Raw genomic sequence first — 20,188 nt, 5'->3', positions numbered from 1 at the left:
ATATTTAGCTTTTTCTGCCATTTTTATTCTCATTGCAAATGAATTGAGCTGTCATCAATGTCCTTAGAATCCTTCAAAATAGCTGAACTTTATCTGCACTTTTCACCTTTTGTTCTGGTTTTACATTTGAACGTCATTGTGATCATTTCAGCGTACTTCAACTTCTTTTCGGCTATTTTTAGCGTTTTGGAATCTGCATTTTCATCTATGTAGCTTCTTCAGCTTTTCTGCTATTTTTTGTGCTTTTATCAGCTTCTTTTTGCTAATTTAAACTTGTTACGCTTTTTCAGCTCTTTTAAGCTTTATTTTCAGCTAATTTTACATTTTGTGATACTGCTCAGCTCAGCAACATGTGCTCTTTCTGCTTTTGTAGATTCAGCTTTTTCAGCTCTTTTCTGCTGATTTCATCTTTACTGGCTCCAAGAAATTGCTAAATGTTTGTACTTCTTTGCTTATTTTCAGCAAAAATCTTTCTGCGTTAAACAATCCGTTTTCGCAGAAAATGCGAACTCCAGTTTTATTAGTATTTGAAATCATCTAATTTGATGCAAACTTACAGTTGCTGATTAAAAAACACTTTTGATATGTTCATACTAACAACAGTGTTCAAATTGGCCAACTGAACTGAACTGGTGGAATATAGGCTTAATGTTTACCCCCTCCCCTTTCTCTCTCTTTGTGCATGTTCTCCCCTCGTCCTGCAGGAATAGATTTTCCTCCTCCTCGCTGCAGCCTGACTCTGACACCACCGGCATGCCTACAAACTGAGAGCTGTGCAGTGACACACAAAGAGAGGCACCTCCGGTCCTGTCAGACTCACAACTTGTGTTTTTATTCGAATCCCCACTGAGGGAGAAGAAGGAGACGGACTGATTTAAGCACTGCGCAGGCTTTCTGGGAAGAGAGGAGGACCAAACCCCCCCCCAGGTAAAGGATGTCCGGACAAACGAGGGATGAGGATGCTGAGCGGGACAGGATGGTGGGATGTTTCTGCACTTCTTGGCGAAAGACGCTTGCGCTACTATGCATTAAAATAAAAAGACAAAGCTTTCTGCTGCTTGTGTTCAGGCGTTAGCCAGTTTGAAGTAAAAGCTGTCCTCTGCTGTGGATGTACTGGGATGCTGCACTGAGAACACTTGGTTACTACGGGGGAGGGGTGGAGAGTGGGGGGAGTTCATGCGAGGAGACAGAGCATTCTGCTGCAGATGTTGGCGAAGTGCTAGAAAGCAGGGGGATGAATTAAAGATGTTTGCCTGGTGCAGATTTGACTTTAGGTGTGGGGATGAAAATGACCCAGGAGATGAAACAGATTTTATAACAATGGCTGCAGCAAGTTTAACCGCCAAGTCAGGCGATGCTGTAAAACGCAGCAGAACTGCATGGGTTGTGAAAAAGTTACAAAAAAATAATCATAAAAAGCTGCAAGCTCGCTGTGAACTGAGACTTTTTACCCTGAAATGAGTGTTGAATGTATAAAAGACTATTTATTGTGAGTGTTTTTGGTTTTAAGTCATTTGTACGCTTGAATGTGTCATGACCCCTGATTAATGAGTGCAGAATTAAAGGAATAAGTGTTAACAAAGCAAAGCACCTTTAAAACGATCCCTTCTGTATCAATATGTAAAGTGTTGCAGGAGTGATGCTCTCTGAGGACCACGGACAGACCTTGACTGCCTTTGTTCAGCCTCTCCCCTCTCCTCTGCTGGGAGTCACTTCCACCAGGATGGATGGGGAGAAGCAGGCAGAGTCAGCAGAAACCCACCCATGATGGAGTGGTTGCAAATCGAGGGCGCAGGTGTCTCAAAAGAACTCCTTTCAGGAGGGTTTTTGTGCTAGATATATCTCAGCCCAGTTTTTGAGTTTTGCTCCCAAACTTAATCACATTCTGTGTTTATGTAGAGTAGATGGTGTGTGTGTCTCCTGCAGAAGTAGAGGGTAGAGCTCTTGTTGCTCTTTGCCCATTCAAACCCTTTCGTCCGGACGCTCCACCTCCACCGTCCCATGAAACCCCTGTAACCCTGGAGTGTATCTCATGTGTTCTGTCCCCTGGCTGCAGGTCTGTCCCTGACACCGCTGCATCCCCCATCGCTGAAAGAGGAGGAGACCACAGAACTGCTTCATCATGAATTTTGTAATGAAAGCTGCGCTGGGAGGTGAGTAGTCTGCCGGGGCGTGAGGTTGATTTAACAGCACTGCAGTGCAAAGGATTTAAAGGGACGCCGAGCAGCAGCGCTGTACCAGTACTTACCGTGTAATAACAGGGGGCGGTGTTGCTGGACTGCGCCCCATCCTGCACCAAACTGCTGATCTCAGCAACACGTTTTCTTTTCCGCTTTCTGAAAACAGCAGCATAATTTCACTTAAAGGAGTGCAACTCCTTCCTCTAAGCCCTTGACAGCAAAAGAGCTTGACGCGAGATGCTAATGGAAAGCTATTTTGTCCTCTGCGTGATATTGTAGAATTGGCTTCATTTCTCTGTCAATCGGGTAGTTTTTTTAATAAAATCCAAATCAGCAGATGTAGTGTTAAAATCAATAATAAAAAGAACAGGTTTTTTTTTTTTTTTTTTGGAAGCAACAACTCATTTCAGCTACAGCTTAATGTAAAAAAAAAGGTTTTAATAACCTTTGGTACCTTTTGAGACAAGTGAGACAGAGACGAGCTGTCGGGCCAAGAGCAAAGCTTAACATATGTTTCCGCAAGACTTTTGTCCTTTAAAGCCTTCTCCTCTTGAATATTATCTCAGCTATTATTGGCCTCTAATTACTCCTCATAATGACTCAGTAATTCAACCTTCTTGTCGGCTTTAGCTTCGGGGCAAAAGTCAGAAACGTGGCGCCTGACCACCAACAGTCACACACAGTCTGGCGAGTCGTGCGTGAACTGTTCCTCTCCGGGTTGCAGAGCAAGTTAAACAGTCGGAGTTGGGGCCCGTTCCTGTCTGCTCATTGGGATGCAGGAGATGCAACTGCCCGCCTCTCTCTGCATAGCTGCTGCGCCTCGTGTCCGCACTATGAATTCTTAAATCAACTGCATTGAGTTGAGAATGCTGGTTTCGCTCGGCACAAGTCGGGCTGCGCTCCTCCTGTAGGTTGATAAGGTTTGTTTGAGACTTTGTCTCTTTTTATGGCAGAAATATGTTTTAAATAACAGAGAGCTGTTTGCACATTGCAACAGCATCTAACGGCCAAACGTGGCGGCAGTTTGGACATAAAGATTACAGGAAAGAGTTATAATCAGTGTTTTTTTTTTTTGTTGTTGTTTGCTGTCCTGCAGTCCTGGTCCATGTTCTTGGATTTCTAATCTAACCTTACTCCAGAGATGTCAGTTAAATGTGCTCAAAAGATGGACGCTTTAAAGCTCTTCGTGAGTGAGCACGTGGTCAGATATTGAAAGAAACCAATTAGCCAAATGATCAATCTAACCAGCAGTCGATCTGCTGTGGAAACGTCTTTAACCAATATGACTGCTGGTTTAAATAACTCCTTATTTAACTACATTTCTGCTCTGATTCTAGTCCTGGAATGGGCAATCCTGGTCCTCGAAGGCCACTATCCTACATGTTTTCCTTGTTTTCCTACTCCAAAACACCTGAGTCAGTGATTAATTACCTCTTCAGGTTCTGCAGAGGCTTGGTAATCATTCATTCAAACCTGCCTGACAGTGGCCTTCCAGGATTGCCCACCTCTGTTCTAGACTTTTGCTATTTCTTCCTCCTCCCATCTTCTTTCTTTGGCCTTCAACTGTCCTATATGTGAAAGCAAAATGTGAAAGTGTTAAGTGGCCAATTGGCCACTGGAAGGGCAGTAGTGTTTTTGCCTTTGTGTGTGTGTTTATTTGTCCGCACAATAAGCGTTTACTCCCATTGCTCACTGAATTGATTTTAGTACTTTTACAACTGATTCATTTTTAAAGTCAACCCAATTCAAAATGGCAGCCACAGCTAAGCAACGTCAACCAACACACACAAAAGGCTGTGAATTTGATATTTTATTCATTTATCTAAAAAAAACAACAACAAATTCTATATACAACAAAATACAATCAGAAATTAAATGAAATGTAGCAGAAGAAGAAAAGAAGTCTTATAATTTCTTCCGCTTTTCTCACTAAACTTATTCAATCCAAAAATAATCTTCAAATACTAAGCACAAAACAAAAACATACAAAGAAAAAAAAAGAAAAAGCAAAAACAAAATCAATAAAGGTTTAAATCCTTCTTGAGCAACAAATCTTATATAAAACCATTTTATATTTCTCCAACAAATTAACCTTTAACTTTTGTCTTAAATACACATGCTGATCTGGCCCTTTTCATGTCATCTTTTATTCCCTGGATTTTAGCACTCTATCCCCTCAAGCTGCTTCAAACTTTAGGTTTGACAAACATTTCTATCCCTTTAAGATTGTAACAACTCTCTCTTTTAACAAAATGTAATTGGATGTTCGAAGGTAACATGTTTTTTGAGCCCTATACATAACGGACAAAATATTACAAGTCGTAGAACTTTAATAACTTCAACTGATGGAACAGTGAATTTGATGGGTGACTGTAATTGTTTTTTTGTGATAATTCTTGCGGCTCTTTTCTGTAAAATAAAAATAGGATTTGTAATTGTTTTACATGCTGTGGTGCGAACTAAACTTTGGTGTGGTGCTGAGAGTCAGTTACAAATATAAACACTGTCATGGTCTTGGTAAAAACCCAAAAAGCAGGCATACACGAGGAACTAAAGTTAAAACCTTATTTATTAAATAATGAAAGAAAAAGCAGACGTGGCGGTAACAAACTTACAAAAACAACGAGGAGGAGAAACATGAGAATGTGGATGTGGTCAGGACTGGAGGCATGAAAAACAGGCAAGCTGTGTTTCCACTGACCATGAAAATGCGCAAATTAGAATTCAAAAATAAATTTGCTCAATGGAAACACGTCAGTTTCCAAAAAAACTACATTTGTCGACAAAATGTTTTTGCGCTAGGGTGAGGTGGTATTTCGGCCGTATCGAAATTGGTGTTTTTCACAAAATTGGAATGGAAACACTTTTTTCGCATCACTGGAGTCACGTGATCAACAACCAGCTGTTTCTACTGGCGAAAAAGACGACGACAAAGATACCAGGAAGTAGAAGTAGTTGTAATATCACAGAAGTAGTAAAATAAAGTAGTAAACTCACCGACTACAATTTCCCAAAAACACAGCATACGTAGTCGCTCCTAAGTAGGGGCTTGTCTCTGGAAAGCCTCGATAAAAGACGCCGACGTCTCCTCTGATGATGAGCGCTAGTGTCGTGGTAGCAACATGCTATGTGTTTATATCCATCGCCGCCATGTTTGTAATGACTTATTGCGAGAACAAACGTATTCACTCGTGACTTTAATAGCATTTCTTACTTAATGGAAACCTACAGTTGCGAAACAGTGTTTTTTCGACATTAACAGAATATCGACAAAGTTTCGAGCACATTTGCAACGGAAACGCAGCTACTGACTCTCTGGGGCAACAAAGACACGAGACCAGATGAATACAGAGGGTGAGAAGTGGAAGCACCTGGGTGATAAACTGTGGACAGGTCTGAGTGGCAGGCTGAAAAAAAAAACGGTTTGAAGCTGACTGAGGACAAAGTGGACAGGAAACACTGGGCAGGAAATAAGAAAATAAAACACGAGAACAAAACCGACTAAGAAACGATCACATAAAACACTAACCAAGGCAAAAATCATGACAACAAATTCCAAGCACTAACAGATCATGCAAGACCACACAACATATTACAATATAGTATAAAATTGCATATAATTATATTTTACATCTCTAACTTGATCCTTTCTCATCATAAAATGATTTTAGTCTAAATTTCTAGCATGAAAGGCAGAGGGCGATGTGCATTCCTTTAAGAAATGCTAGGCCTTTAATTGATTACTAGAACTTATACCTTGAGAGAAACTAAAATGAAAAATATAAAACATAAAATCTTTTCATTGTTTATTCCTTCAATCTTTCTTTGTTCCGCTCTGTGATCCGGCGGTGAACCGTCTGTCCCCTTTCTGAGGGTTTTCCTGAGTATGTGAGGTGATGAGTGTGAGTCTGTGTGACAGAGAAAATGCATCCAGTGCATTAAGCGATCCAGGTGTCTCCAGTAACAGACTGAAAGAAACAGGAACATGGTCGAGCTGTAATGACGCAGCAGGGCTGGAACTCGATACGTCGGGGGGAGAATCTGCTGAGACGGCCACGCCACCCGATCCCCCCAGACACGTTCATCCCACAACTTCCAGCTAAGTTGTGTAGAAACAGCAACAAGAAGTTGGTCAGTAATTTCATCTGACTGCTGGAAACCTCACCCTGCAGTTTGGGAGTGGATGGAAAAACTAGACTCTGGCTATAAAAGTTGCTTTGCTAATCTGACACTTTACAAACAACACAGATGCATTTCTATTTTTAGGAATAACTCACGTTTCAGCTCGACTGAGCAACAAAAGCTGGAATCTAAATAATTTAATAACTAAATAAAAGATTCATTTATTGAAGTTATGACTCAATCCTCCAATCTGTACGACTGACTGATGCTTTTTATACATGACAACAAATTACTGAAAGTGGAAAAGGGCAAATTTCCCCTTTGGCGTCTGTAAATAACATCAATAAGCAGCTAAAAATAACTTGTTTGTTTGGTGATCTTTTCTAATTTTTTTGTACTACAGCCTTAAACTTTCTTTATTTTATTTTTTTCTTGAACCTGGTGTTAAAAACATTTGATAATTCTATATATTATGTGAGAAGTGTTATTTACCTCTTTATACAGTAGGTGACATTTTCATCCATAAAAAGCAACAATTTATTCATTTTTTATTTGGTTTCAGTTTTGTTAATTATTTGTTGCATATTTAAAACCTGTGTTATTTCAGCTCAAATCTTTACATATGCAAATAAATAAATAAATAAATAAATAAATAAAAACTACATTTTTTTGGGAAGAAACGGAACAAGAGACACATTGAAATACTCTTTCTCATCTTTTCTCCTGAAACAGAAGATAATAAGAAAAACAGTTCTTATCTTTCTTTATGATTCCTTCCTTATCCCATGATTTTCTGTTAGTTTGTGTTTAAGTCTGTTTAAAACCAGCTTGGTTGTGTCTAAAGTTTAAACTCCTGTTCTGGTTCCGAATGTCTCACTTTTATAATCAAAGTCGCCTCATTTATTTAAACTATAGCTGGTTAATTCTCACATAGATGACAACTATATCATCACCTTGTTCTGTACTACTTTAAACATTTACTGGGAACTGGAGGAAAATTTAACAAATAAATCTGGACAGGGAAACTACAATCTATCTTACATTTTACCACAAATCCAAATCTTGGAGATTTGAAAGTGAAATTAGCCAATAAATGCTTGTCATGCTGTTGAATATCAGGTAACTAAACAGTTGGTATTTGTTCTCCTCTGGAATAAACGGTGGACAGAATGAGACGTTGGCATAAAGAAGTCGACAGAAGGCACAGCATCCTCTTTTCACATTTTTAGCTTTTGAATATATTTGCGAAAATCTTCTTCTTTTGGCTGTTCCCTCTTCAGGGGTCACCACAGTGCATCGTCCTCCTCTGTCTCACTCTGTCTTCTTGGAAGCTGAATCTCTAAACTCATTCTGCCAACTCTGTCCCCTCCTCTGGACATGTCCAAAACCATCGCCGTGGTCTCTCCAACTTTACCTCCCAGTCGTTCAGCCTGTGCTGCACCTCTGATGACCTCATCTTAACTATTCTTGTCAGTCCCGAAGAGAACCTTAGCATCTTCATCTTTGACACTTCCTGTTCAGTCTCCTGTCATTTTGTCAACACCACTGTTTCAAACTCGCTCTTGTAAACCTTTCCTTTGACCTTTGCTGCCACGTTTTGTCACAAATCAGTCCTGAAACGTTTCTCCGTCTGTTCTGGACACTCTTCTTCTTCTTCTTCTTCTTTTTTCACCAAACTTTGTTTTCTTGCACAGTTCACCGTAAATATTTGAAGTCCTGCACCTGTGGGAACTCTGCTCCTTGTAGCCTCACCGTTCCACCTGCCTCCCTCTCCTTCACACACATATAAGGTGTGGCTGAAATAAATGTGCAAAAGTATTGCACAAGAAGTATTTTTACATTTAACGCCACCGGGATGTTTAAAAAGCTTTACCAAAGCAATGATTTCCATCTGGCTCTGGACCACGTCCTTCACACTGTGGGTTTAAAACAGGAGCGATAAGAACCACTTATCTGATGCGGTCCAAATGCAGACTCTGGGAGAGGTTACCAAGGTTGGTCATCTCTCTCACTTTCCCTTAAGACCTTGGATTTAACAAAGATTTTACAGAGAACTGCCAAAAGGAGAGGATTAAAGAAAATGACACCGGAGCTCAAGAATCAAGAAGCTGAACCAATGCAGTTTAACCTAAATAGATCTCATTTAAAGCTGCTTTTTAAAAAAAGCCATGAACTGCATAAATTAACTTTCACTGATCTTACTGATGACAGCTTATATGCTGTGGGCTGTAAAGGCCAATAAAGTAAAGGTAAAGATTATCAGATCCATGTTATGAGGCAATATTAGTTGAAGTTGTAAAAAAAGGACAGCAAAAGTCAACAGACTTCTTTTGCAGACGTGTTACTTTATCTGCAACTTTAAAACAATTCCTCCAACTTATATAAAGGTCTGACATTCCTTGATGGAATGCATGTCGCCCATCACTTTTCATGCAAGGAGTTTTAGACTGAGAGCATCTTAGAATGGGAAAATGACTCATTTGTGTTTATTAGCTTTTATTTAATCAGGCAAATCCCAATAAGATCACAGAGCTTAGTTGCGAGGGAAGCCTGGGCCTGTTTTTGAGAACCCACTCGTGCACAAGGAGAACGTCCAAATTCCACAGTGAATGAACCGGGATTTAAACCCAGGACCTTCTTGCTGTGAGGCGTCAGTGCTGACCAAGGTTATAATAATTTTAGATTTTTCCTTATAGTTTAGTTTAAGTTCGTTGTGACTTTTTTCTTTTAATACATTTAGTTTTAATTAGTTTTTAAAGTAGATTTGCTAGTTTTTATTGGTTATTACTGCATTTTTAATGCTTGGTTTTAGTTTATTTACAGTGGGGAAAATAAGTATTTAGTCAGTCACCAATTGTGCAAGTTCTCCCACTTAAAAAGATGAGAGAGGCCTGTAATTGACATCATAGGTAGACCTCAACTATGAGAGACAAACTGTGAAAAAAAATGAGAAAATCATTTTGTCTGACTTTTAAAGAATTTTTTTGCAAATAATGGTGGAAAATAAGTATTTGGTCAATAACAAGAGTTCATCTCAATACTTTGTTGTATATCCTTTGTTGGCAATGACAGAGGTCAAACGTTCGCGCTTGAGGCGCCGCAGAACTTCCCGACGTTGCTTGAAGCGCGTCCACCATAGACTTTGTATGTAAACCTGCTGCTCCTGACGCTGAAATCGCGTTCGGTGTGAACGCACCATAAGTCTTCACAAGGTTGGCACACACTGTTGCTGGTATGTTGGCCCATTCCTCCATGCAGATCTCCTCTAGAGCAGTGATGTTTTGGGGCTGTCGGCGGGCAACACRGACTTTCAACTCCCTCCAAAGGTTTTCGATGGGGTTGAGATCGGGAGACTGGCTAGGCCACTCCAGGACTTTGAAATGTTTCTTACGAAGCCACTCCTTTGTTGCCCTGGCAGTGTGCTTGGGATCATTGTCATGCTGAAAGACCCAGCCACGTTTCATCTTCACTGCCCTTGCTGATGGAAGGAGGTTTGCACCCAAAATCTCACAATACATGGCCCCATTCATTCTTTCATGTACACGGACCAGTCGTCCTGGTCCCTTTGCAGAGAAACAGCCCCAAAGCATGATGTTGCCACCCCCATGCTTCACAGTTGGTATGGTGTTCTTTGGATGCAACTCCGCATTCACTTTCCTCCAAACAGGACGAGTTGTGTTTTTACCAAATAGTTCTACTTTGGTTTCATCTGACCATATGACATTCTCCCAATACTCTTCTGGAACATCCAAATGCTCTCTAGCAAACTTCAGACGTGCCTGGATATGGACTGGCTTAAGCAGGGGGACACGTCTGGCACTGCAAGATCTGAGTCCCTGGCGTCGTAGTGTGTTGCTGATGGTAGCCTTTGTAACATTGGTCCCAGCTTTCTGCAGGTCATTCACTAGATCCCCCCTTGTGGTTCTGGGATTTTTCCTCACCGTTCTTGTGATCATTTTGACCCCACGGGCTGAGATCTTGCGTGGAGCCCCAGATCGAGGGAGATTAGTAGTGGTCTTGTATGTCTTCCATTTTCTGATTATCGCTCCCACAGTAGATTTCTTCACACCAAGCTGCTTGCCTATTGCAGATTCAGTCTTCCCAGCCTGGTGCAGGTCTACAATTCGGTTTCTGGTGTCCTCCGACAGCTCTTTCGTCTTCACCATAGTGGAGTTTGGAGTGTGAGTGTTTGAGGTTGTGGGCAGGTGTCTTTTATACTGTTAACGACTTCAAACAGGTGCCATTAATACAGGTAATGAGTGGGGGAAAGAGGAGCCTCTTAAAAAAGAAGTTACAGGTCTGTGACAGCCAGAAATCTTGCTTGTTTGTACAAGTATTTGTTTGAACAAATACTTTGTTACTGCACTTAAGGATAGAGTGAATTTAATTGTAGTTGGATGAGAAGTATAAATGTACCCTTCTGATACTGTATTAATTTGTACACAATCCATCACAGCTGTACGACAGAGTATTAGGGCCAGTGACAGATTAATATCTTTCATCCAAATTAGCTACGTGCCGACTAAATCTGTCTATGCATCCATTAATTACAATTCAGCTTCATTTTATAGTCGTTTGCACAATTTCGAAATCCTGCTACTGATAGTTTGATACTAATGTGCTAAAAGATTAACTATTTATTTATAGCAATACTAAAAACCAACTTGAGAAATTGCTCAACGTTCCTCATTTTGCATGCTTTTCATGTAAAGGCTACAATATTACGACTTTAAACTCATAATATTATGACTTTAATCTCGTAATATTATGACTTTAATCTCGTAATATTACGACTTTAAACTTGTACAATTACGACTTTAATCTCGTAATATTACGACTTTAAATTCATAATATTTTGAATTTAATCTCGTAATATTATGACTTGTAATATTATGACTTTAATCTCGTAGTATTATGACTTTAATCTCGTAATATTACGACTTTAAACTCGTGATATTACGACTTTAATCTCGTAATATTACGACTTTAAACTCATAATATTTTGAATTTAATCTCGTAATATTATGACGTAATATTATGACTTTAATCTTGTAATATTATGACTTTAATCTCGTAATATTACAACTTTAATCTCGTAATATAACGACTTCAAACTCATAATATTACGAGATTAAAGTCGTAATATTACAACTTTAATCTCGTAAGATTGACTTTATTTTAAACAACTTTAACGTTGTAATATTACAACTTTAATCTCGTAATATTATGACTTTATTTTATATCACTTTAACGTTGTAATATTATGACTTTATTCTCGTAATAAAAAAATCAAAAAAATCTCTTTTTGTGGCTCTAATACTCCGTCATACAAATGCATGTTTTTAGAAAAAATATTTTTTGGAGGTCATCTCCCAATAAATGTATTTTGGAAAATCTAACCACACACTGTTACTCAATACTCTAACTTTTAATACTTAAGTAGATTTTATGTCAGAAATTTACTTTTGATACTTAAGTACAAAAAAAATTCTGATACTTTAAGACTTTTACTCAAGTAATATTCTTAGAGGAGACTAACTTTTACCAAAGTAATTTTATGATAAGATACTTGGACTTTTATTCAAGTGTTACTTTGAGGGACTTTATACAACACTGGATACCTCAAGTTATCTTATCATTTATCATAAAAGGTGCAGGTTGGTTAATAACCCTCCTGCTGTCAGTTGGTGATAAGTCCCATAATGTAACATTTTGCTTTGATTTTTTCTTTCTGTACAGTTTCTGTATCAACAATTAGGACGAAGCGTTTAAGTGTTTTAAATATGAGCAGTCAAGTGGAACACTTTAACTGGGACAAATAACAGCTGAAAAGTACTTTAGATTCACTTGAACACTCCTCTGTGCAAACATGTAGGGCTGATGTAAGACACGCATGAGCCTCCCTCATCTGCAACAGTCAGAGCAGCTGAACACAAACACTGAGGACGATGCAAAGACTTTGATTTCCAGGAAATAATAAATGCCAACTCTCTCCTTGGTTGTGTTTCCACAGAACTGTGCAACACATCAGTTCTGCTTTTTGTTGCAGCACGTAGTCAGGCCATAAAAGATGATTGGTGTGCGATATAAAGATATCAATCTGACTGAAGTGTCCCGTCCTGATCGGGATCCTTTCTTGGCATCATTGGAAAACTCTCAGCAATTCTTTTTTTTAAGCAGTTTTGCTTTCCAACATTTAAGGCAACATAGTTTTTTTTCTTTTTGTTTGTCATATTTTGATATTTAGAGACTTTAAACAAATAGATATCATCAGTTAAAAAATGAATTTCTTTATTCTGACAAATTTCAACATGAAAAGGTTTCACTTGTGTGTAAATTTTGGTGTGTTTGGACTGAGTGAGTCAGCTTTCTGTTGGGACTTCTTAGTTTCTCCAAAAACTTTTAATCGTGCCCTTGTGAGATTTCTTTATATCTACGATCATATATATATATATATATATATATTTTACTTTTCATGTCTTCTTTAGCTTTCGCGCCATCAACCTAACACAAACACAAACAACCGTTTCTGGTAAAATCTGGTGTATGAAGACCTGAAATCCTGCTGATCCCTTTAAGACAAAGAGAAAGAAGCTCTAAATATAAACGATTTAGCAAATATTGGACATTTAATAAAACCCCAGCTGTTTTATTTGCTATAGAGAACCATAAGTAGAGAACTGCAGCCTTGTTGCTGCAAACGCTCTCAGATTGTAATTTTATGAGCGTTTGACAAACCTTGTAATTTAAATCCTTGGGATTTTTTTTTTCATCAAAGAGCTAAAACCACACTCGACTACTGCTTTGTTCAAGATTATGCAAACGAGTGGGCTGACTTTTAAAGAATGTCTCTCTTGCAGCTGCAGGTCAGTCTGAGGGGCACAGATGATCTACAAGGAAGACATTTCTACTCACGCAGATGTAGAACGTGGAAACATCTGGGCAGAGTTCTGTTGGGCTGCATTTACACTCCATAACAGAACAACTGTAATTTATTATTCTCTAATTGGCCGGTTTGTTCATTAAACCAGCCCTAGATGTATGAAGATACAGTAATTTACGTTTGATCCCTGATTCATAAACACGTTTCTTCTTTGTTGAGATCTTTCATTTAAAAAAAGTAATTTGTTTAACTGGTAATTTACTGTTTATAGTTTGTAACCTGGATAAATTCAGTCTTTTTCTCTTCTCTGCCTCTAATGATTGTTATCTCTCTCACTTATTTTGCTGAAGCTTGGTTTTATTATGCTGATGAGTCAAAACTCCATCAGAAGCCGAAGGGGAAGCTGCGGACTTAAAGAACCTTTACTTAGTTGTTTGCGTCTCCTCCTCAGATGACTCTTACCTCCCTCTCGCCTCCTCTCTCAGCCTCTTCTACCTCTTTCCCCCCCTTCCTCTCTTCCTGTCTTTCTCTCCGGCTCGTTCGCTCTCCTCCTCTGGGTGTTCACCCATAAACTGCTGGAGCAGCTCAGCTAATTGGACAAAATAGTTTTGATGAGATTCTCCTCCTCTCGCCTTGTTTTCCATAAACTACAGTCTTGCTGCGTAATTTCAGAGTTTATTCCTTCCTCCCTCTTTTCTTTTTGGCAACGTCTTCCAGATCACTGGCTTTTAAGAAAAGATAAAGTCAAATTTGCCTGTTCCAGTTTTTTAATCTCCACATTATTCAGCATTTTTCAGTCTTGGCATCTGGAGACATTATATAATGTTCAGTTCACACAAGAACAAAAAGAAGGCTTATATCGGAGACTAATCCAATAATCACACTTTAGATTGCATTTTGCACTATAATGCTGCATTTATTTTATTGACTGGTTGTTTTCTTAAAGAGCTTAATGAAGGAACTTCCTACACTGCAAAAACTGTCCATCTTACCAAGTTTTAAAACCTTATATCAGCCAAAAAGTCTTTTTGATCTTGTTTTGAGACTGATTTACTAAACAAGAACTGATTGTGTAATGGTGCATTCACACCGAACGCGATTTCAGCGTCAGGAGCAGCAGGTTTACATGCAAAGTCTATGGTGGACGCGCTTCAAGCAACATCGGGAAGTTCTGCGGCGCCTCAAGCGCGATTAGAGCAGCGCGATTTGAACGATTTGAACGATCTGAGCGTTCGACGCTCAGATCGTCCAAATCGCTGAAGTTGGGAAATCTGAACTTTTGCAGCTCGACGCGCCACATCAACCAATCAGAGAGACTCCACTATGTGACGTAGCAACATATTTCCCGACGGGACAGTTTACTGAATGATGTCCACTAACCTGAAACAGACGGAGCGGAGCTCTTCAGCTGAAATGASTGCCTGCAGTCGTGTCCTGATCCGCAGCAATGCGTGGCAGCGACTCATCAGACTGGAAAAATAGTCCTGAAAGCAGCTGTGAGCCTCTACTCTGAATTATCTGGTGAATTAATTATGAATTAATTATCTGATGAACCTGACACGTCTCTTGCTCTCTGTAAATAAAGCAAAGCCACTTCCTCGTCCGACATTAAACAGAGCCCAACAGAGGAGGGAGGGGCGGGGAGGCTGTCGCCGTGCAGCGCTTCAAGAGCTGTCCTGCGTCTGACCTCGAAGTGCACAAGCTTCAAACTTCAGCGTTGGCTGCGATTTTGAAGCTGAAATCGCGTTCGGTGTGAACGCAGCATAAGAATAATCATCTTGTTTTCAGAATGCGTAAGATTATTTGTCTTGTTAGTCTGAAAATTTGACTCAAGTCAAAATTTTCTGTCAATGGAGTAAGAAAATTTTACTTGGTCAGATTCTTGAAATAAGAAAAAAATGAGTCAAATCAAGTATTTCAAGAATCTTACCAAGTAAATATTTCTTACTCCAATGGCAGAAATTTTGACTTAATTTGAGTCAAATTTTCAGACTAACAAGACAAATAATCTTACACATTCTGAAAACAAGATTATTATTCTTACACAATCAGTTCTTGTTTAGTAAATCAGTCTCAAAACAAGATCAAAAATACTTTTTGGCTGGATAAGAGAGTTTAAAACTTGGTTAGGTGGACATTTTTTGCAGTGTAAATTCACAATGGTGTTGAAAAAACACAAAATTGTCAAAAATGGAATTGAAAGGTCATTAGTTTGATTAAAACAGGTGATGTATTGGCACCTCCTTGTGCCCGGATGAAATCTGGGCGTAAAAAAAAGTATTTGTTGAAACAATATTTAGTGGGGTTTTTTTTTTATTAAAACTGAACATTTCCCCTTAAATGTTGCTGTATTTGTTAGAAAACTGCATTTATGGGTTGAGCATCAAAGTTGAGAATGAGTAAAAAAAACAACAAATCTTTGTCATTATACACTCATGAGTGTAAAGCTGCATTTTTGCATGAAAAGAAATGTAAAAGTCAGGTTTTAAAAGTTCAACTCCGACTGCATCTTTATGTTCCTCTCTTTCAGGGGGACCCCCTGATGTTGGCAAGATGCTGGGTGGGGAGGAGAAGGAGGAAGACCCCGATGCAGCCAAGAAAGAGGAGGAGCGACAGGAGGCGCTGAGGCAGCAGGAGGAGGAGAGGAAGGCCAAATATGCCAAGATGGAGGCGGAGAGGGAATCGATGAGGCAAGGCATTAGAGACAAGGTATGACGCTCCACAAAGCAGCTGTGGAACAAGCTGTTATCTGAGCTACAGTCGGTCTTTTATTAAAAGAACAGAAGCTGACAAAGAAAAAAAAGCTTTTATTTGTTGTGAAATGGAGGTAGAAAATTTTTAAAGACTCTAGCTTTCATCCTGATTTCATCATGGCTTCAATTTCCGGCCTGTGTGACAGCAAATCTCCTTTTTTTACTATCCAAACGATTTGATGCAGACTATTTTTTGCACCACTTTTGTGTTATTTTTGTCTGTCAGATTAAAAATAGACCAGTGGAGGATCAGGACGCTGTTCAGAAGTGAGAGGAACAAAGAAAGCTTATCATAAGGACCGAGAACTGAGGTTTTATTCAGAAGCTGGCAACCGTAGAGGGCTGATTTAAAAAATTTAAATAGCCACCATGACATGAAGCTGTTAATTAGTCATGATGCCGTTCTGCAATATTTATATTACCTTTGCATGTGCTGACAGAACCTAAAGCCTGCTGAGATAAAATTAGTCTCTGCAGAAATTTGAAACTTTAAGCTTGGATATGCCGAAAGGACCTTTGGTCACAAATATAACACAGCCCAGTACACACTGTAGGTAGTACTGTACTTGAGCAGTACCCAGCTGGTATTTAAATGGTACACCATTACATACTTAAAACATACCAGCCTTATACTTACCTGGGATGTACCTTACCCAGTACGTGTCGGTACTAAACTTATGTACTCATTTCAGACCTAGTACTTAACCCTGTAATGACTCTCCTGCTTACCCAGTATGTATCTATTCTGTACCTATACCAGGGGTCTGCAACCTTTACAATCAAAAGAGGCATTTCTTTCCCTTGGCTCGCTAATAAAAATGTGTCCTGAGCTGCAAAACGTGCTCCAATTGTGTTTATCAACTGGTGGCCCATGGGCCACTGTGGGCAACATTAAAAAAAAACTTAAAAATAAATAATGAATTTGAATGTTTATTATCATTTGTACACTTTAGGACATATTAGCCCATATTAATGCAAACAAGATATATAGAGGTGCAACGATGCAGAAAATTCACAATTCGGTTCGATTCAATGCTTTAGTCTCACGGTTCGATATTTTTTCAATACAAAAAAGAGAAATTTCCATGCCCATTTTAAGTTGTTATTTATTTAAATCAAGTATGAACATTTGTTTAACCTCAAAAGTACAGTTTTTAAATTAAATGTTGCTGAAACAGCAAGTTTCTCAGTGGATCTGTTCTGCGCTCAACAATGCAGCCTAGGTGGAGTAGTCGAACACAGATCCACTGATCCTTCAACACAGAGCATCTTCAGAAGACAAGTTAATAAAATAAATGTTAAAAATCTGTATTGTTCCATACAAGTGTGTGTTGAGCCTAAAGCACTGTATTAAACGGTTCGATACGGGTACATGTAATGTTGCACCTCATATAGTTTATACCAAATTTTTAAAAAATTGTAGTTATTATTATTATCTAGCCTAGCCCCTTGGCAGTCTTTGTTCCACTGGTGGGCAAAAAAGAGTTTGGTTTGGTTTATGCCTTTAAACATTTTCTGACATTTCCAAATGCTACCTGGGGCTTTTTTTTTCTTTTTTTTTTTTTTTTGAAAACCAAGTTGTCAGATGACTTCCTCTGATTTTTACCGGAGCTTGATACCCCTTACAAATGATAAAAAATAATAAAAAAAAAATGTCAAAAAGCCTTAAAGGAATTTTAGGGCCAACTGCTAAGGGGCTAGTCTTAAAGGTCTTTAAAGGCAACACTGATGGATTATTAAAGTGGCCAACAGGATACTAGCATGATCTAATCAACATGTTTCACTCATTGTATTAGTAGTATCGATCACATATTTGCAAACTAATAGGAAAAACAGCTAAATCTTTCTAAGCCTTTTATGTTGTGGGTATAAAAACCAATGTAAAACAATCCCATGTTGGTCTTGGTCAAAGAGCCACTGCAGAGGGACCAAAAGCCACATGTGGCCCCAAACCCACAGGTTGCAGAGCCCTGTCCTAGACCTTACTCAGTATGTATGTCGTGCTTTCCTGTTACTTACCTGGTATAAACCAGTTTCGTACTGGGTTGTGTATCTGTCCTCAACTGCACATTAGAGCCCTTCTCAGCAAAGCTCACTAACAATATGTGAGACCAAAACTGATTTGGCCAAACAGTAGTAGTAGTCAGTAGTAGAAACACTCTTCTTAAACTTTCATCTCTTATAAACGTCTGCTTCTGACCACCAGTACGGGTTGAAAAAGCGCGAGGAGGCCGAAGCGGAGGCGGCAGCCGCTGCAGAGGTGCCCGCAGAGGGCAGCTTGACCCGACCCAAGAAAGCTGTGCCGGCTGGATGTGGAGACGAAGAGGAGGAGGAGAGCATCATGGACACAGTGATGAAGTATCTGCCAGGCCCACTGCAGGACATGCTGAAGAAGTAGCATAGCTAACATCGTAGTTGTAGCTTCATTCACAGGGTTGGATGAGTCAGACCCTTATTTGATATTTCTCTCACCCCCCAACAATGACACATAAAACATAAAGTGAAGGTAGAATTGATGAAGTGTTTTTGTTTCAGCCAAATCAAAGTTTTCTAATGAAGCGACGACCAACGATGTGAAAAAGGCCATTAGCCTAAACTGACTCAACGTCAGCCAGGTGAATTTTAGCTCGATGGACGTTAATCTAATAACTAGAGGAGGAATAAACACATGTTGGATGGTTTCTCCTTCTATTTCTGAGAAGTTTTAAACTTATTTCTCTCCTCTGCGACAGCTGTGAAGCTCTCTCGCAAAAATAATTCACCACTTCCTTTCAATTTGTACATAAATAAACGCATTGGAAGCCTCACGGTGGGTGAAAAGCTACAGAAAATTGCCACATAAAAATAATAATAAAAAAAGATTACTCGATAAGCCATATTTTAAAAAAATATATAATAAAGACTACTGTCGTGTGATCCTAAAGTTTATGTTGTGTGTTAAAACGTGTGTGAAATTTATGTGAATCTTTGCACACAGTGTCACACTTCCTCTGTCATGTCTGCCCTTCAGGCACTCCCACAGCACTCAGACATCAGTGTGGTAAATGTTCATGTTGTACAGTGTTTAGAAATGTTTCTGTTCCCTTACTGAATGTGTCTCCTGTGTCTTGCATGCCATTTGTCTGGGAAAAAAACAGTTTATTGTGAGAATATGTATCCAAACTTCCACCTGTTCGCTATTTATCACATTCCTTCTCATGCAAAAAAAAAATATATATATATATCAAGGCAATAACTCCTGAGTTTAACTGTGTTTTTCACAGCCATGTTTATATAGCCTCTATTACTATTATCAATTCAACAGTATGGTATAGTATATACAGTATTCAGGAAACTTATGTTTTGCTGGGTTTTCTTTTTTCGTGTGCGTTTGTTTTTGAGTTCTTGTTTTGGTGAAGAATGACCGAGTAGCTGTTCAAACAACAGCTAAAACCTTAAGCTTTCAGCCATAAAAACACAACTGACAATAGTACAATCAGGATCCATGAGAAATGAAAGGATATGGAGGGAAAACCGAATGTAGCTTTCACATTAGCTGTAATACACAGGAGAGGACAGGATTGATGAGAAAAGAGGCCGCCTTCCCTCACACAATGTGAAGTGACTACCACAGTTCACCTGTTGAGTTTCAGAAAAGAAAAAGATCTTAAGAGGTTGAGTATAATTGTTCTGGATGAGCGAGACACAGAAAGGAAAGAGCAATAAGGGATTAACCTGTGTATGTTTCTGCTTGAGATTCAATAAAGATCTTGTTCAGACAGAACGTGTTCTCTTTCTTTTCCTCAGCAAATTCAAAATGAAGTAAACTGAAAAAAAGTTGATTCTACACATTTTTCCTCTCCCATTCCATCTGGAGCTCTGATTTCTTCAATAGTCTTACTCTTTGCCACTCCTCCCAAAGATTCTCAGAAGGATAAAGAAGAACCCAGGCTGCAGTAGCTTAGTCTCTCCCATCTCACCTGGGTGATCACAGGTGCCTTGGTGGTCTCTCTCACCATTCTCCTTCTGGTCACTCAGTTTGTGAAAACAACATTCTCTTAGTAGACCGTCCACCATTAAACAGAGGTGGAGGCCTTCGTGTCCATTTGTCCTCCTCCTACAATGCTTTTATTGCAAGTATGACTCAGCCCCCTCAGGGCCCCAATGATACCAACACAAAGAGGGAGAGACAAAAACAAGGGGATGTTGAACCCCCACTTGCATTCACTATATTCACATAACACGACACGGGTCAGGTGATGGGGCACATG

At 39.2% G+C, this 20,188-nt stretch overlaps 1 protein-coding gene across 1 annotated transcript; it reads left to right on the top strand.

Moving 5' to 3' along the window:
- Positions 1-714: 714 nt before the first annotated feature.
- cplx2a (complexin 2a) lies at positions 715-19,701 on the top strand. The gene is made up of 4 exons (XM_014023488.1): positions 715-927; positions 2,057-2,153; positions 15,716-15,894; positions 18,145-19,701. Exons 2-4 carry the CDS (start codon positions 2,123-2,125, stop codon positions 18,334-18,336), a joined length of 402 nt encoding a protein of 133 aa, XP_013878942.1. The 5' UTR covers positions 715-927; positions 2,057-2,122; the 3' UTR covers positions 18,337-19,701.
- Positions 19,702-20,188: the final 487 nt, after the last annotated feature.

Source organism: Austrofundulus limnaeus, unplaced genomic scaffold, assembly GCF_001266775.1.
Source record: "Austrofundulus limnaeus strain Quisiro unplaced genomic scaffold, Austrofundulus_limnaeus-1.0 Scaffold372, whole genome shotgun sequence".
Lineage (NCBI taxonomy): Eukaryota > Metazoa > Chordata > Actinopteri > Cyprinodontiformes > Rivulidae > Austrofundulus > Austrofundulus limnaeus.
Note: the sequence above shows the minus strand (reverse complement) of the source record. Positions and strands in the feature narration are given on the sequence as shown.

What these genes read in the sequence shown, in the direction of transcription:
- cplx2a (XM_014023488.1), top strand. Translation starts at nt 2,123, where the DNA reads ATGAATTTTGTAATGAAAGCTGCGCTGGGAG. An exon ending in AATGAAAGCTGCGCTGGGAG is followed by an intron (nt 2,154 to 15,715) that starts GTGAGTAGTCTG and finishes CCTCTCTTTCAG; the next exon opens with GGGGACCCCCTGATGTTGGC. An exon ending in GGCAAGGCATTAGAGACAAG is followed by an intron (nt 15,895 to 18,144) that starts GTATGACGCTCC and finishes TCTGACCACCAG; the next exon opens with TACGGGTTGAAAAAGCGCGA.